Raw genomic sequence first — 14,205 nt, 5'->3', positions numbered from 1 at the left:
CAGTTCTTTTCTTGAACAAGAATAACTTTCTCCACAAATTAATATTTAGGATTTATCATAATTTTCTTAAAATCGGTTCGGTATATACTACCATCCCCAGGAAATCTTCCCTTAGGGTAGATATACATAGAATGTAGATTCTACATAACAGGTGTATGGATTTTGACAGGAGTCTGGATAAGCCTGCTGAGTGCCAGACAGGCACACTTTTCAAATATGCCTTGGAGTGATGAGCCATAATGCTGTCTTTATCCTAGATAAGTATTCTTGAGAAGAAAAGCACATAACAAAATCTGTTAATTACTTTCTCTTCTCTATATACTGTGACTGTATTCAATGAGTTAAAACAATGAGAGTATTCTTCACATTAACAAAATGTTTAATTATCTTGAGGTGAAGTTGGTGGCATGATGGAGACCACTTTTTAACTCTGCTTTACCACAGTACATAAACCACTCTGTTTCTCCTTTTTTTCTCTTTTTTTTTGTTTTCTTTTTTTTTTTAGGTTTAACTGGGACTTAATCATGCTTATAATGATGGTTGGAAACCTTTTTATTATACCACTTTCTTCTTTTCTTTTGTTCTTTTTTTTAGGTTTTACTGGGACTTAATCATGCTTATAATGATGGTTGGAAACCTTGTTATTATACCAGTTGGAATCACATTCTTCACAGAACAAACAACAACACCATGGATTATTTTCAATGTGGCATCAGACACTGTTTTTTTATTGGACTTGATCATGAATTTTAGAACTGGGACTGTAAATGAAGACAGCTCTGAAATAATACTGGACCCTAAAATCATTAAGATGAATTACTTAAAAAGCTGGTTTGTGGTTGACTTCATCTCATCAATACCAGTGGATTATATCTTTCTTATTGTAGAAAAAGGAATGGATTCAGAGGTTTACAAGACAGCAAGAGCACTTCGTATTGTGAGATTTACAAAAATCCTCAGCCTGTTACGTTTATTACGCCTTTCAAGACTGATTCGATACATACACCAGTGGGAAGAGGTAAGATTTCTACAGTTAGAACATCATTCACTAAGAACTTAGTCGTACAAAAAAACTAGTCAGATCTCTTGATGAGCTACATAAGAACCAGAATTGAATAACAAATTTTAACTCACCAATTAGTATATTTAAATACACAAAAAAGCCTTTTAGGAAATCAAACCAAACCAAACCCAACCCAACCCAAACCAAAAAAGTACAGAGTAGCCATCTTCTCTCTCCTAACAACTGGGAGATATACAACAGAAAAAAATATATTTGGGACCATCAGCATGATAAGCATAGATAGGTTCCTATTGAGGAAACTAGAAATTGTAGCGACCAACTAAATCTGCATTTGAGTTTGGTGCTAGCGCTTGAAGTTATGAAGTTAATACTCTTGTAATCACAGAGAACTTAAAATACATGTTCATATTTTTCTGTTTTGGGAGAAATTAATTATAATAGAGTAAATTTCCTAGAATGATCGTTGCTTGAAGGCTGTATGTAGGCTGAATTTATCAAATATTCATCTTCGTAAGAAATAGGAAGTTCAAAATTTTAGTCACTACCTTCTAAACTGTCAACTCCACTATTTCCAGATATGACCCTATGTAGCATGCCAATTTTTCATGGTGACATTTCCAGGAAATTATGGCATTGTCTCATTTGGCATGCTTATGACTAGGAAGTGTTTAATGCTTTGGCACATATCGCCATGATACAGTTACTGAATTCCTCTCTCCCCATTTCTGTAGTTCTAAATATCATAATATATTTTAAAAGGAAGTGTTAAAACCGTGGGAAAACTGTTGTTTTCTGCAACTTCATTGGAGAAAGAATTACTTTGCAAAGTGTTTTCATGGAAAGACTATTAATATAGGTTTGAGTAAATTAATTTACCTACTTTGATGAAGATTTATTAAATGAGTATTGAAGGATGATTTGGAAGCACTTCTGGTGCTTTTCCTGATGGTTATCTCACCAGCGATAAAGAGAATACTCACTTTTTGGTTCAACAGAGACTTAAGTGTAAAGCAAGTCTACAAGTAGATTATATTTAAAAATGACATGATGCTGAAAGATACTAAATATCAAATGTTTACAGTTGTTTTTCCAAAAGCTCCTGAAATAGATAATTATTTTTGATGACTGTATTTTGCAAATTCTTCTTTTTGCCTTCTTGTAATGTAGTAGAACTATGTTTTTGACCCAGAAATAGAGCACTGCAGTTTTATACTCAATTTAACTAAGGCAAGTGATGAAGCATATTTTGCAGTTCTTAGCATAAAGCTTTGATTTTGTCTCCTTTACAGAGAGACAACCTTCTGACATCGGTTCAATGACATTTGCCTGCAGCTTGAGCTAATAACTTGCCGCTATAAAACCCTACTGGGCAGAGAAATGAATACCTTTTATTTTTCCCCTTTATGTCTGTTGTCAAAGATAAATCAGGTATTTTCAAACAAAAATAGTTGAATTGGCCACATAGTGGGACTAGAAATGGCCAGAGGATGTGATCCACAGCAGCCATGTCTGGTCTTTGGTACATCTAGTCTTTGGCTAACAGCTGCTTGATTAGAATTGCACCTTTGATTACAGTAGTAAAACTTTTTTCTTCTGTGATACTTTATTTGACAAGTAGAGTCCATCTTTTTGTGTTTGATCTATGATAGTGTTCTCTGGACATACTCAGGAAAGTGAAAGAGGGTCTGAAGATTTTTTTTTTTTTGAGCCTACAATAAAGCAGGAAGAAGCTTGTTGCCTGCTTTTGAAAAAGATTCCTGTTGGCTGTGAGAATATGTGGGAACAGTAATAAATATGTTAACTGAATCGGGTGCTGATAAATCCCAAAGTGAAATGTCTGCAAGAAAATTTTTTTTGTTTGCATTTTGTAGCTATCAGAAATGAAAATAGTCATGGATCTTCATATTTGGCTTTTGTCACTATATTAGTTGATTATTACTTTGGGTGTAGTTTGTGAAACTGTTCTGCATGGTGATCCATTGCCACTCTTGAAAAATTCTATGTCATAGCACTGTAATATTTTAAACCAAAAAAATGGGTAGGGATGAACTTTGCTTAAATCGGGAAGCAAGATGGTTCCATAGGGATAGTTGATAAGACCTTTTCTGCTGCTTTTAGTCCTTTCTATATTGTATTTGCACACGCATGGTAGGAAGCAGCTCTTACTAACTGTTTGTGACAAAGAACTGCAGCTTCTTCAGTATTTCCTGCATGTGAACTAATATGCTAGTTTTAAATGTGGCGCAGATGAATCCTAAATACTATGTATTTGGATCCATAATTATGAACATTATGTCAAAAAAAATGGGGAGGACAGCCAGCAAACTCGTTCTTCATAACCTGCTAAGAGGATATTTCATGAAAAACTGAATGATGAACAAACCAAGTTGTGTAATAAGGCTATTATCCCACTGACGTATTCGTATGTCCTGCAACAGAAAGGTCGCGTTAATTGCTTGAGCTTTTACTTTTTTTAGGGTCACATAACTGGACTTAAGATGGTCAGTAACTTGAACTTTAGGATGAGTAGGCAAAAATTCAAAATATTTTTATAAGATACTGTTGAAACATGATTCCTTTTCTTGTCTTATTCCTACCTTATTTAAATCAGTTAAATAAAGATTTTAAATCTAATGGATATGTTCATATAAGTCTGATAGTAATAGCTTACCCAAATCAATGACTCGGTGGAAATGGGAGGAAACACTTCAGAAAATGGACAGCACATATGTTTGCAGGAATTAATTCACTGAATTTGCAAATTAATTCTGTTCTAAAACTCCTTTTTAGCTGCTATACCTAATATCCTAGTCCTTTATAGCTCACACATTGACAAAGAAATCATATACTTAAAATCCTACACTAAAACATGCATGAAAAAAGGTGTTATTTAAATTGGTGAATGCAGAAATTATATTTGTGCAGTAATTTCTGACAACAGGTTTGTTTGGATATTTTTGTAATTTTTTTTTTCTCTTGTAGCATAGGTTCCTAAACTTGCCAAAAAGGACATACTGGACCAGTTCTTACTTTAACTAATTTTATGAAACTGCCTAAGCAGACCTCTGAACATTTTACAAGGTTTGCATGCAACTAGTAAGTTATTCTTACTTAAATATGCTGACAGGTAACTGAAAAATTTAAAATACAAGATATGACCAATTAGGAGTAGATATGTTGTTACACTTCAAATGATACACTTTACGTTTGCCTATAATGTAAAATCACTGATTCTTTCAAATAACAATATTTTCCTAAAGTGGCTTTAAAGCCAGTCTTTATGAGCTACTCTAACCACAGGACAGTACCTAGCAGATGACTATGCTATGACTAAATAGAGATGGTATTTCTAAAACTGGACCCTAAGTCTTTTTCATTGAGATGTCTGATTATTCAAATTAGAGTGAATTTTAAAGTGACTGGATTCTTGTTGCAGGATGTGCAATAAAGGTTGTTTTGCAAAAAATAACTGCAGCAGGTTGAACTCCACCCGTGACATAAAATATGCAATAATTGTGAGTTGCATCCATGTTCTATTTTGGTTTGACTTGTACTGAAATCTGGTTTGCAATTTGCCAACCCTTTTCAAGGCTGATGAATCTATGTAAGGGTTAGCTGTTCCAGCTGTTGCTAAAGATCAGGCTTTTAATGAATCATAATTCTAAGCATATCACAAAGACATGCCTTATTCTACTCTTTACTAGTTTATTTCTGATCCAGAAAAGCTCATAAATGCAAGCTTGCTTGAATGGTAAGTGTTACTAAAGTGCTTAAAATTTAAGTAAGTGTCTAAGAGCTTTGTCAAATCAGGCCCTGCATTAACAATTTCATCTGTTGCTTCCATGCTACCAACCCTAGTTATCACAGATCACCACTAGGTGTCCTCTCCATGTTACTCTGCTTGTTGCCAACAGTATAAAAATATATAGTGTGTGTCTACGACGTTGAGTCATTATTGCCTAACTAAAAACACTGTAAAAGAATACTTGTGTTATCTGGACGACAGAAGACAACTCTTACTTCAGTAGCCTGCTGTTTCTGTGGTAGGTGACTTTTGTCCTTTACTGTAAATCAAACCACTTTTTTCTTTCTCGGGTGAGAAGTCAAGGGTTTTTGTCTCTCCTTTTGATCATTGACTGGAGAATTGTGTGGGAAGGGGGAAATGATAATGAGTTATGTGGATACTTGGGAGCATTGGATAAAAACACCTGCCTTTAGTGACTGGTTTATTAATTTGATTGTATTTTAACAAAAATGTGTCTACAAGACATGGAGTTTTCCTGTCAGTAATGGTGTTAGTTTAATTTTTTTTTTATTGATGCTCTTATGGAATTTGGAGGTGACATGACTTTTTTTTTCTTTCTCTTTGTTCAGTTTTAATTCCTACCCTCCAAGGAGATAGTTAAAATGTATTTCTAGGCCCCATAAAGTTGTGTCAATTAGTGAAATGCAAATAGATATAACAGTTCAGACTGAGTGGCTTAAAGCAGGACACACTTTTTTACTGCCTGTTACAGATACATCAAAGAAAAACGAGTTGTCTAGCTCAAAGGGAGGGAGGAAAGGAGATTTGTTAAGCAACTCTGACAGAAAGAAAATGTAGGAGTGTCCAGCTCCTCTTTTTTTCATGAAGTCTGTGCATTCTGCAACAAAGCCTCTGAACTGATGTCTTCTGCCTTCCTACCATTAAGAAGGTAGAAGTGGAAAAAAATCCTTTCTTCCTTCCAATTTCTGTAGAAAGGAAAAAGAAAAACAAATTTTGCATTCTTTGGGAAAACTGAGTATGAACTAGTGAATTTGTGTTCTCCCACACAGAATTTATGGCTGGGGTTGTATTGTATGGATTGGTGAGAAATATTGAAAGCCCAAGATGTTTGGCAGTTTTTTGTCACTGTTTTCTGACACTTTTTTCAAGAAGTGTTGCCTAGCAGGACTAAGTGAATATGCAAACCATAGTGAATTGCTCCTGTTCTTTCATGTACAGATATTTGTTTGCCTACCTACATCTTACACAGCTGACCTCCATTTTGTGCTTGGCTGTATCTCAGACACCTGTGAGGTTTGCCTGGGGCTTTCTCCTTATTCTATAGTCCTCCCTGGCAGGTGAAGATGTCATGTGTGCTTGAATTGCCAACCAGCACCACCTCTTATGTAAGCTAGAGTTGGGGGGGGGGGGACCCAGGCTGGCTGCTTGTGTTTGAATTGCAAAATCTCTGTACTCCATGTTCAATGCAGCTATGCTGGTAGGTGAGCTCTTAGTTTCCTCAGGGCAGAGGGTTACTCAGTCCAGTTTCCCAGGGGAGGATGTGTTCCCTTTGTGCCTGAGAGTTGTGCTGGCTGTCAGTTCATTACTGGGTAGGACTTGCAGTGCTGGTGTTCATCCCCAATTCATTTGCAATATTTGAACAAGTCTTATGAGGACCAGCTGAGGGAACTGGGATTATTTAGCCTGGAGAAGAGGAGGCAGAGGGGAGACCTTTTTGCTCTTTATGTGAAAGGAGGTTGTAGTGAGGTGGTATCAAATGACAAAATGTGAGGAGAAAATGTCCTGAAATTACACCAGGAGAAGTTTAGGTTGGGTATTAGGAATTTCTTTGCTGAGAGTGGTCAGACTTTGGAACAGGCTGCCTTGGGACGTGGTAGAGTCACCATGGCTAGAGGCATTCAAAAAATGTGTAGGCATGACACTTTGGGACATGGTGTAATGGCCATGGTGGTCTTAGGTTGGTGGTTGGACTCTCTGATCTTGAAGGTCTTTTCCACTGAAATGATTCTATAATTGGCTAATAGAGAGTCTGTCTCTATGACAGCAGTTGAGAGCAGGGTATTTCTGCAGACTCTGATCCTATAGAATCAGAACCTGGACTACTAGTCCTTCTCTTTCTCCACTGAAAATTACAGAGTGTAAAGGCAGTTTCTTTGATACTGTTCAGACTGTCAGTATTACATCTTGATAGTGTAGTTCTAATTTACTAAATACAATTTACTTCTCTGGGTAGAACTGAAAAGATAGATAAGATACATAAGTAATACCTAAAATAAAAAATGAAACATTTTACAATATGGAAAAAAAAAAGGTTTCATAAAAGCAAAATCAATCTCATACTAAATAGATAGGAAAGCCTCAGTGCTATTAAATTTTTCTTCTCTGTCATGTAAATTACAGTCCTTTTTTCTGACTTCTGCTAAACTGGGCAGCTAATACAATCTTTACTGAATTGATAGTATTCCAAATGGAAAATTATAATGGATCTCATTTCATGAAAACCTTTCTGTTTACATGGAGTGATCCACATTTTAACGTTAGATGGGTAACTTGTTCTCAATTTGCCAGTGCTTTTTCATTTGTGTCAATGAAAATTATTAACTTGAAAGAATTATGTGTCATTGCAGCTAAAGCATACATCCATGAAATCTCACCAACACAGATGATGGAGCATACTCTCAAGTTTTTATTTTTCACTTTTTAAACTCTATACAACTGTAGGAAAATACACATAACTGGCAGAGACAATTAGAAGGCATTATGATCTATGATCTCTTAATAGTAGAATACTAACTGCTGAAAAAGAACAGCACATTTGTAGAGTGGGCAATTATTGAAATGTGAGCAAGATGGTGGAATATTCTGGCTTTTAATTTCCTGCTTTATGGTCTATGCATAATCACTTTCATAGAAATAATAATCCATCCCACCAACAGAGAAAATAATATGTGTTGCAGGCGTAATGTTTCTTACTTCATCTTTTTACCTGCTTTTTCATACTGTGCAAACTGAGCTGTGCTCCTTGTGTGCCTATGCCAAGACAGTGGTTGTATGGCAATGATGTTTTCCTTGGGAGATAAACCACATAGAACATACCCTGAGATAAATTTACCTAAACTCAAATAACGTTTTCCTATTTTTATGAGTTTTGTCTGGCTTCTGTTGTAATAGGCTTGTTACCGTAGACTTGGCTGTAGACCCAAGAAAGTAGGTTCACTCCTGTGTTACCAGGTGATGCCAGTCAACCACTTTTGAAGATGATCAGAATTCATAGAATCATAGAATGGTCTGGGTTGGAAGGGTCCTCTGAAGGTCATGTAGTCCAACGCTCTCTGTAGTAAGCAGGGATATTCTTAACTAGATCAGGCTGCCCAGGGCCCTATCGAGCCTCACTGTGAATATGTCCAGGGGTGGGGCCCAAACCAACTCCCTGGACAACCTGTTCCAGTGTTCCACTACCTTCATGGTAAATAACCTGTTCCTAACATCCAGTCTAAATCAGTTCTTCTCTAGTTTGAATCCATTGCTTCTCATCCTATCACTACAGACCGTTGTGAACAGTCTCTCTCCATCCTTCTTGTAGGTCCCTTTCAGGTACTGGAAGGCTGCTCTTAGGTCTCCTCAGAGCCTCCTCTTTTCTAGGCTGAATAACCCCAGCTCCCTCAGTCTGTCTTCATAGCAGAGGTGCTCCAATCCCCTGATTACTTTTGTGGCCTTCCTCTGGACCTGCCCCATCAACTCCGTCTCCTTCCTATATTGAGGGCTCCAGACTTGGATGCAGTACTCCAGGTGAGGTCTCACCAGAGCAAAGTGGCAGAATCACCTCACTCAATCTGCTGAAAACATGTCTTTTGATGCAGTTCAACATACGATTTGCCTTCTGGGCTGCAAGTGCACACTGTCTGCTCATGTCCAGCTTCTTGTCCATCAGCACTCCCAAGTCCTTTTCCACAGGACTGCTTTCTATCACCTCATCTCCCAGTCTGTATTGATAGCAGGGATTGTTCCAGCCCAGGTGCAGAACCCTGCACTTATTCTTGTTGAACCTTGTGAGGTTCACCTGGGTCCACTGAATGATCTGGGTTGAAAGGGATCTCCAAAGATCATCCAATCCAACTCCCCCTCTGTAGTAAACAGGCTCAAGCTCAACTTGATCAAGTTTCCCAGAGCCCTGTTGAGCCTCACTTTGAATATCTCCAGGTGTGGGGCCTCAACCACCTCCCTGGGCAACCCATTCCAGTATTCCACCATCAGCTGTGTCATCCTACTTTTCAAGAAGGACAGACTGACAAGGTGAGGTAGTGGAATTGCTCTCTATGTGAATAATCAACTAGAATGTGTTGAGCTTAACCCGGACAGAGATAATGAAACTGTTGAAAGCTTATGGGGAAGACTGAAGGGACATGCAAACATGGATGATATGGTTGTGGGGGCTTACTACAGACCACCGAACCAGGAAGAAGCTGTTGGTGAGGTCTTCTACAGGCAGCTTGAAGTAGCTTCAAGATCAAGTGAGCTGGTGCTCATGGGTGACTTTAGCCACTCGGATATTAGTTGGAAAGATCACATAGCCAAGCACAAACAGTCCAAAAGGTTCCTGCAGTGCACTGATGATGACTTTCTCCTGCAAGTAGTTGAAGAACCAACCAGGAGAAGTGCAGTACTGGACCTGGTATTAACAAATAAAGAAGGCCTGGTTGTAGATATTAAGATTGGGGGTAATCTTGGTTGCAGTGACCATGACATGTTAGAATTTAATATCAACTGACAAAGAAGCAGAGTGATAAGTAAATTTCAACCCTGGACTTTAAGAGGGCAAACTTTGCCCTGTTCAAGATTCTACTTAGAAATATCCAGTGGACTAGGGCTCTGGAAAGAAGGGGGGCCCAAGAGAGCTGGTTAATATTCAAACATTACCTCCTCTAAGCTCAAGAGAAATGTATTCCCTTGAAAAATCAATTAAGGCAAGCAGAAGACCTGCATGGATAAGCAAGGGACTCTTAGTAAAAGTCAAAAATTAAAAGGAGGTTTATAATATGTGGAAAAAAGGACTGGTCACTTGGGAGGATTGTAGAGATATAGCCAGAGAATGTCGAGATGCAACAAGGAAAGCCAAGGCCCTCCTGGAACTGAATCTCGCCAGAAAGGTGAAAGAGAACAAGAAGAGTTTTTTCAAATACATCAATGATAAAAGGAAGAGCAGGCAAAAGGTGGTCCCACTGCTGAATGAGATGGGAGATGAGGTAACTGATGATGCAGAGATGGCAGAGCTGCTGAATGCCTTCTTTGCCTCAGTCTTCACTCTTAAGACCAGCCCTCAGGAAGCTCAGTCTCTAGAAGCAAGGGAGCAGAACTGGAGAGATGTGGGCATTCTGCAAGTCAGTCGGGACAAGGTTAGAGATCTCTTATGTCAACTAAAGATGAACAAGTCCATGGGCCCTGATGGGATGCATCCATGACTGCTGAGAGAGCTGCTGATACTGTTGTTGAACCTCTCTGCATCATCTTTGAAAAGTCATGGAGAACAGGAGAGGTGCCTGATGACTGGAAGAAAGCAAATGTCACTCCAGTCTTCAAAAAAAGGCAAGAAGGAGGACCCAGGCAACTACAGACCAGTCAGCCTCACCTCCATCCCTGGAAAGATGATAGAGCAGCTCATCCTGGAGTTCATCTCTAACCACATGGAAGACAAGGTGGTTATCAGGAGTAGCCAACATGGATTTACCAAGGGGACATCCTGCCTGACTAATCTGATAGCCTTCTATGAAACCATGACCAAATTGTCTCCCATAACATCCTCATAGAAAAGCTGAGGAGATGTAGCATAGTTGGTCAGTGAGGTGTATTGCAAACTGGCTCCACAACAGAGTTCAGAGGGTTGCCATCAGTGGCACAGAACCAACTTGGAGGCCTGTGGCCAGTGGTGTCCCCCAGGGATCAGTACTGGGTCCAGTTTTGTTCAATATCTTTATCAATGACCTGGATGAGGGCACTGAGAGTACCCTCAGCAAGTTCACTGATGATACAAAACTGGGGGGGTTGGCTGACACCTGTCAGGCTGTGCAGCCATCCAAGGTGACCTGGACAGGCTGGAGAGCTGGGTGCAGAAAAACCTCATGAAGTTTAATAAGGACAAGTGCAAGGTTCTGCACCTGGGGAGGAATAACAACAGGCACCAGGACAGGTTAGGGGCTGCCCCGCTGGAAAGCATCTCCACAGAGAAAGACCTTGGAGTGCTGGTGGACAGCAAGTTCTCCATGGAACAGCAATGTGCCCTTGTGGCCAATAAAGTCAATGGTATCCTGGAATGCATCAAGAAAGGTGTGTCCAGCAGATCTAGGGAGGTTTTTCTACCTCTCTACTCTGCCCTGGTGAGACCACACCTGGAATACTGTGTCCAGTTTTGGGCTCCCCAGTTCAAGAAAGATGGAGAACTGCTGGAGAGAATCCAATAGAGAGCCACGAGGATGATTAGGGGACTTGAGCATCTCCTCTATGAAAAGAGACTGAGACCTCTGCGTCTGTTTAGTCTTGAGAAGAGAAGACTGAGAAGGGATCTCATCAATATGTATTAATATGAGGGGTGGGTGTCAAGTGGAGGGGGCCAGGCTCTTTTTGGTGGTGCACTGTAATAAGACAAGGAGCAACGGGTTCAAGCTTGAACATAGATTTCACCTCAACATGAGGAGAAACTTCTTTACAGTGAGGGTGACAGAGCACTGGAACAGGCTGCCCAGAGAGGTTGTGGAATCTTCTCTGGAGACTTTCAAAACCCATCTGGATGCATTCCTGTTTGGACTACCCGAAGTGATCCTACTTTGGCAAGGGGGTTGGACCTGATGATCTCTCAAGGTCCCTTCCAACCTCTGATATACTCTGATACTGTGATCCTGTCTTTGATACTGAAGTGTACATTTTTTTTTAAAGTCTAATTTGTTGCTTATTATTTTTTAAGCTGTTCTGGACACAATTTCTTATTTTGCTCTTGTTAGAGATAGCACACATTACTCTTGGCTGCAGTTTTGGGGGAAAAAAAAAGCCTCTTGTTCTTCTTTTAACACAAGCAGAGGGCTCACTTAGCTTCCACAGGGTGATGACGTGATGGAAACACCCCATGTCAGGCAAGGTAGGGAGGTCAGGAAGACTCTTGAGCTGCTGGTTGCATACCACATCATCCTGTTCCCTCCCTGGAGCTGAAGATGGTGAAAGAACTGTTTGGGCAGCTAGAGGTCTGGATTGTGGTTTAGCATTCGGACACTGTGATAGTGCAAAGTCTTTCCTGCAGTGAGCACACATTACAAGCTGCCTTTGGTTCCTGTAGATATGAGACAGGAGGGCAACTGGTGAATTTGATTTGTCTTTGTTTTTCTAATATATTTTAACAAGAATGACAGTTTTAGGGTTTATTCTGTTCAGGCTAAACAAAATCTATTCAGCTATCTCTGTATTTTCAGCTTTCTGTTAATAGTGACCAGTTCAGAATGACTGTTTACACTTCTAAACTACTCAGTAACAGTAATTAAACTGAAAGATATTCTCAACTTGTCACTATACCTTGTAAGATCCTTTGCCTGTTTACATACCAATAGACCTTTGGATGTAAAGACTTAAGTTGAAAAAATAATCTAGTTGTGCGCACAGATTTTAATTTGTCTTGATATTCTTTTTATGTAGCTGCTAGAGAAAGTCTTCAGAGGTTTTTAGGAACATACTACAGCCATTTTACGTTGCCTTAAATAGACTAACTTTCAAAATACCTTTTAGAAGACAAATTTGAAGCTGGGTTGCAAGTCTGCATGATAGATTATACTCAGTTATCAGTTGAAATGAGAGACTTTTAATTCACTCTAATAATATTTAACACATCACTTATTTATTTAGTACAGGAATCAACAAGATGTCCTTAGAGGGCATCATTACTAACTGAAAGCTGAATAAGTTATATGGGAAAAAATAATCAGAGAAGTGAGTAGAAGATGGATATGAACAATGTAATCTTTTCCTAACATTTGAGTGTCAGGAGCATTTTGTTTTTGATTTAAGTAATCATGTATTAAGATGTGGAAAGATAATTAATTATATTTCAAGTTGATATGTTTCGATCTTATGCTTTAAGAAGATGTCAGTTGCTACAAAGAGCTTTTTAAATAACAAAACTCCCAAACCCACCTCTGTATTCCCTTGTTCTCTTATGTGAAGAACAGAGTGCTAGTGAATTTTATGGCATTTTGTGGAAGAACATCACTTCAGTTGTCTCAGAAAGCTCTGAGAGATAGAAAAGGGAAACACCTGGAGAACTTGTTCTGGGCAGTGCTAGGTAGAGCATCCATGCACTGTTGCTTTTATTTGTTCTCCCAGTCGTTCATGTTCTTTAGCCCATCGGGGCATTTTATTGAATAAGACCGAGACTTGAAATGATACAAGATTCACTGCACGTCAATGGATTTGAGGATTGTGTTATGATTTTGATGAAATTTGACTACCTCCTAATCCTTGAACTGCTTGTTTAAATAGGTTGCTGTTGTTACGGCTTCATTTGAGGACAGTGGAATAGTGGTGTAGTAGTTAATTCCGAACAAGACTCTGCTTTTTAAGGATAAAATGTTCTGAATTAACCAGTTAGGGAGTTTAATGCAACTGTATAAACCTATTTAGAAAGGGCTGAGGAACTGAGATGGCAATATAGAAATGGCCTTTTGTAGCTGCAAGTCACATTTGATGAGCTATTTGTAATGAGTTTATTCCAAGTAGCCATGACATTATCCCACATGCATAATGTATTATTTAAATAAGTTGGGTACTGAAAAGAACAGCAAAATAACCTAATTCAGAGATTGTCAGAGCTGTACTCCTTGCTGTAGTCCTTATATTCTGAGCAGAAATGAAGTGTTAGATTCCCCTCATTTTACTACACTGGGATTGTGCTCTGTTTCTCACTATTTGCATCTTTCTTACCTCAGGCACGTGCTTTGCCATAGCCTTCCATGTGTCTAGACTCATGGTGTTTTCCTCTTTGTTATTGACTCTCTTTTTTTGACTCTCTTTTTAAAAGTTACTTTTTTTTTTTTTTTTTTGCTGGTTTTTCAGAACCACCAGGAACAAGCTTAATTGTACATCTCCTCAACTTGGTACAGTGCTTTGTAGTTGCACTGCCTTTCCAGGAAAGGTTGTAACTTGTTATTGATCTTAAAGGAACTGCTGTCATGCAGTGTATTTCATGTAATCTCAATCTTTTTGTGACAAAATGGTGTGTGACATTGGAGATCCTACTTTGCAGCTGTGACGGCAGAACCCTCTACAGCACATGTATATACTCTCTGTATATGCATGGATGAAACCATCTGTAAAGAACTGAAAGTGACTGGATGGCTAACTCTGATACAATTGCTGCAGTCCTTGCCAGAACCATGGGCTT

The 14,205-nt window shown here is 38.9% G+C and overlaps 1 protein-coding gene across 1 annotated transcript in view; it reads left to right on the top strand.

The window, feature by feature from the left end:
- Positions 1 to 14,205, top strand: part of HCN1 (hyperpolarization activated cyclic nucleotide gated potassium channel 1) — a 216,927-nt gene that overhangs the window by 21,263 nt on the left and 181,459 nt on the right. Inside the window, exon 2 of the mRNA XM_054397901.1 lies at positions 595 to 1,018. Within this exon, the coding sequence (XP_054253876.1) occupies positions 595 to 1,018 (424 nt within the window). The remainder of the gene's footprint in view (positions 1 to 594; positions 1,019 to 14,205) is intronic.

This window comes from Indicator indicator, chromosome Z (assembly GCF_027791375.1).
Source record: "Indicator indicator isolate 239-I01 chromosome Z, UM_Iind_1.1, whole genome shotgun sequence".
Taxonomy (NCBI): Eukaryota; Metazoa; Chordata; class Aves; order Piciformes; family Indicatoridae; genus Indicator; species Indicator indicator.
The sequence above is the reverse complement of the archived record's forward strand: the minus strand, read 5'-3'. Positions and strand labels throughout refer to the sequence as shown.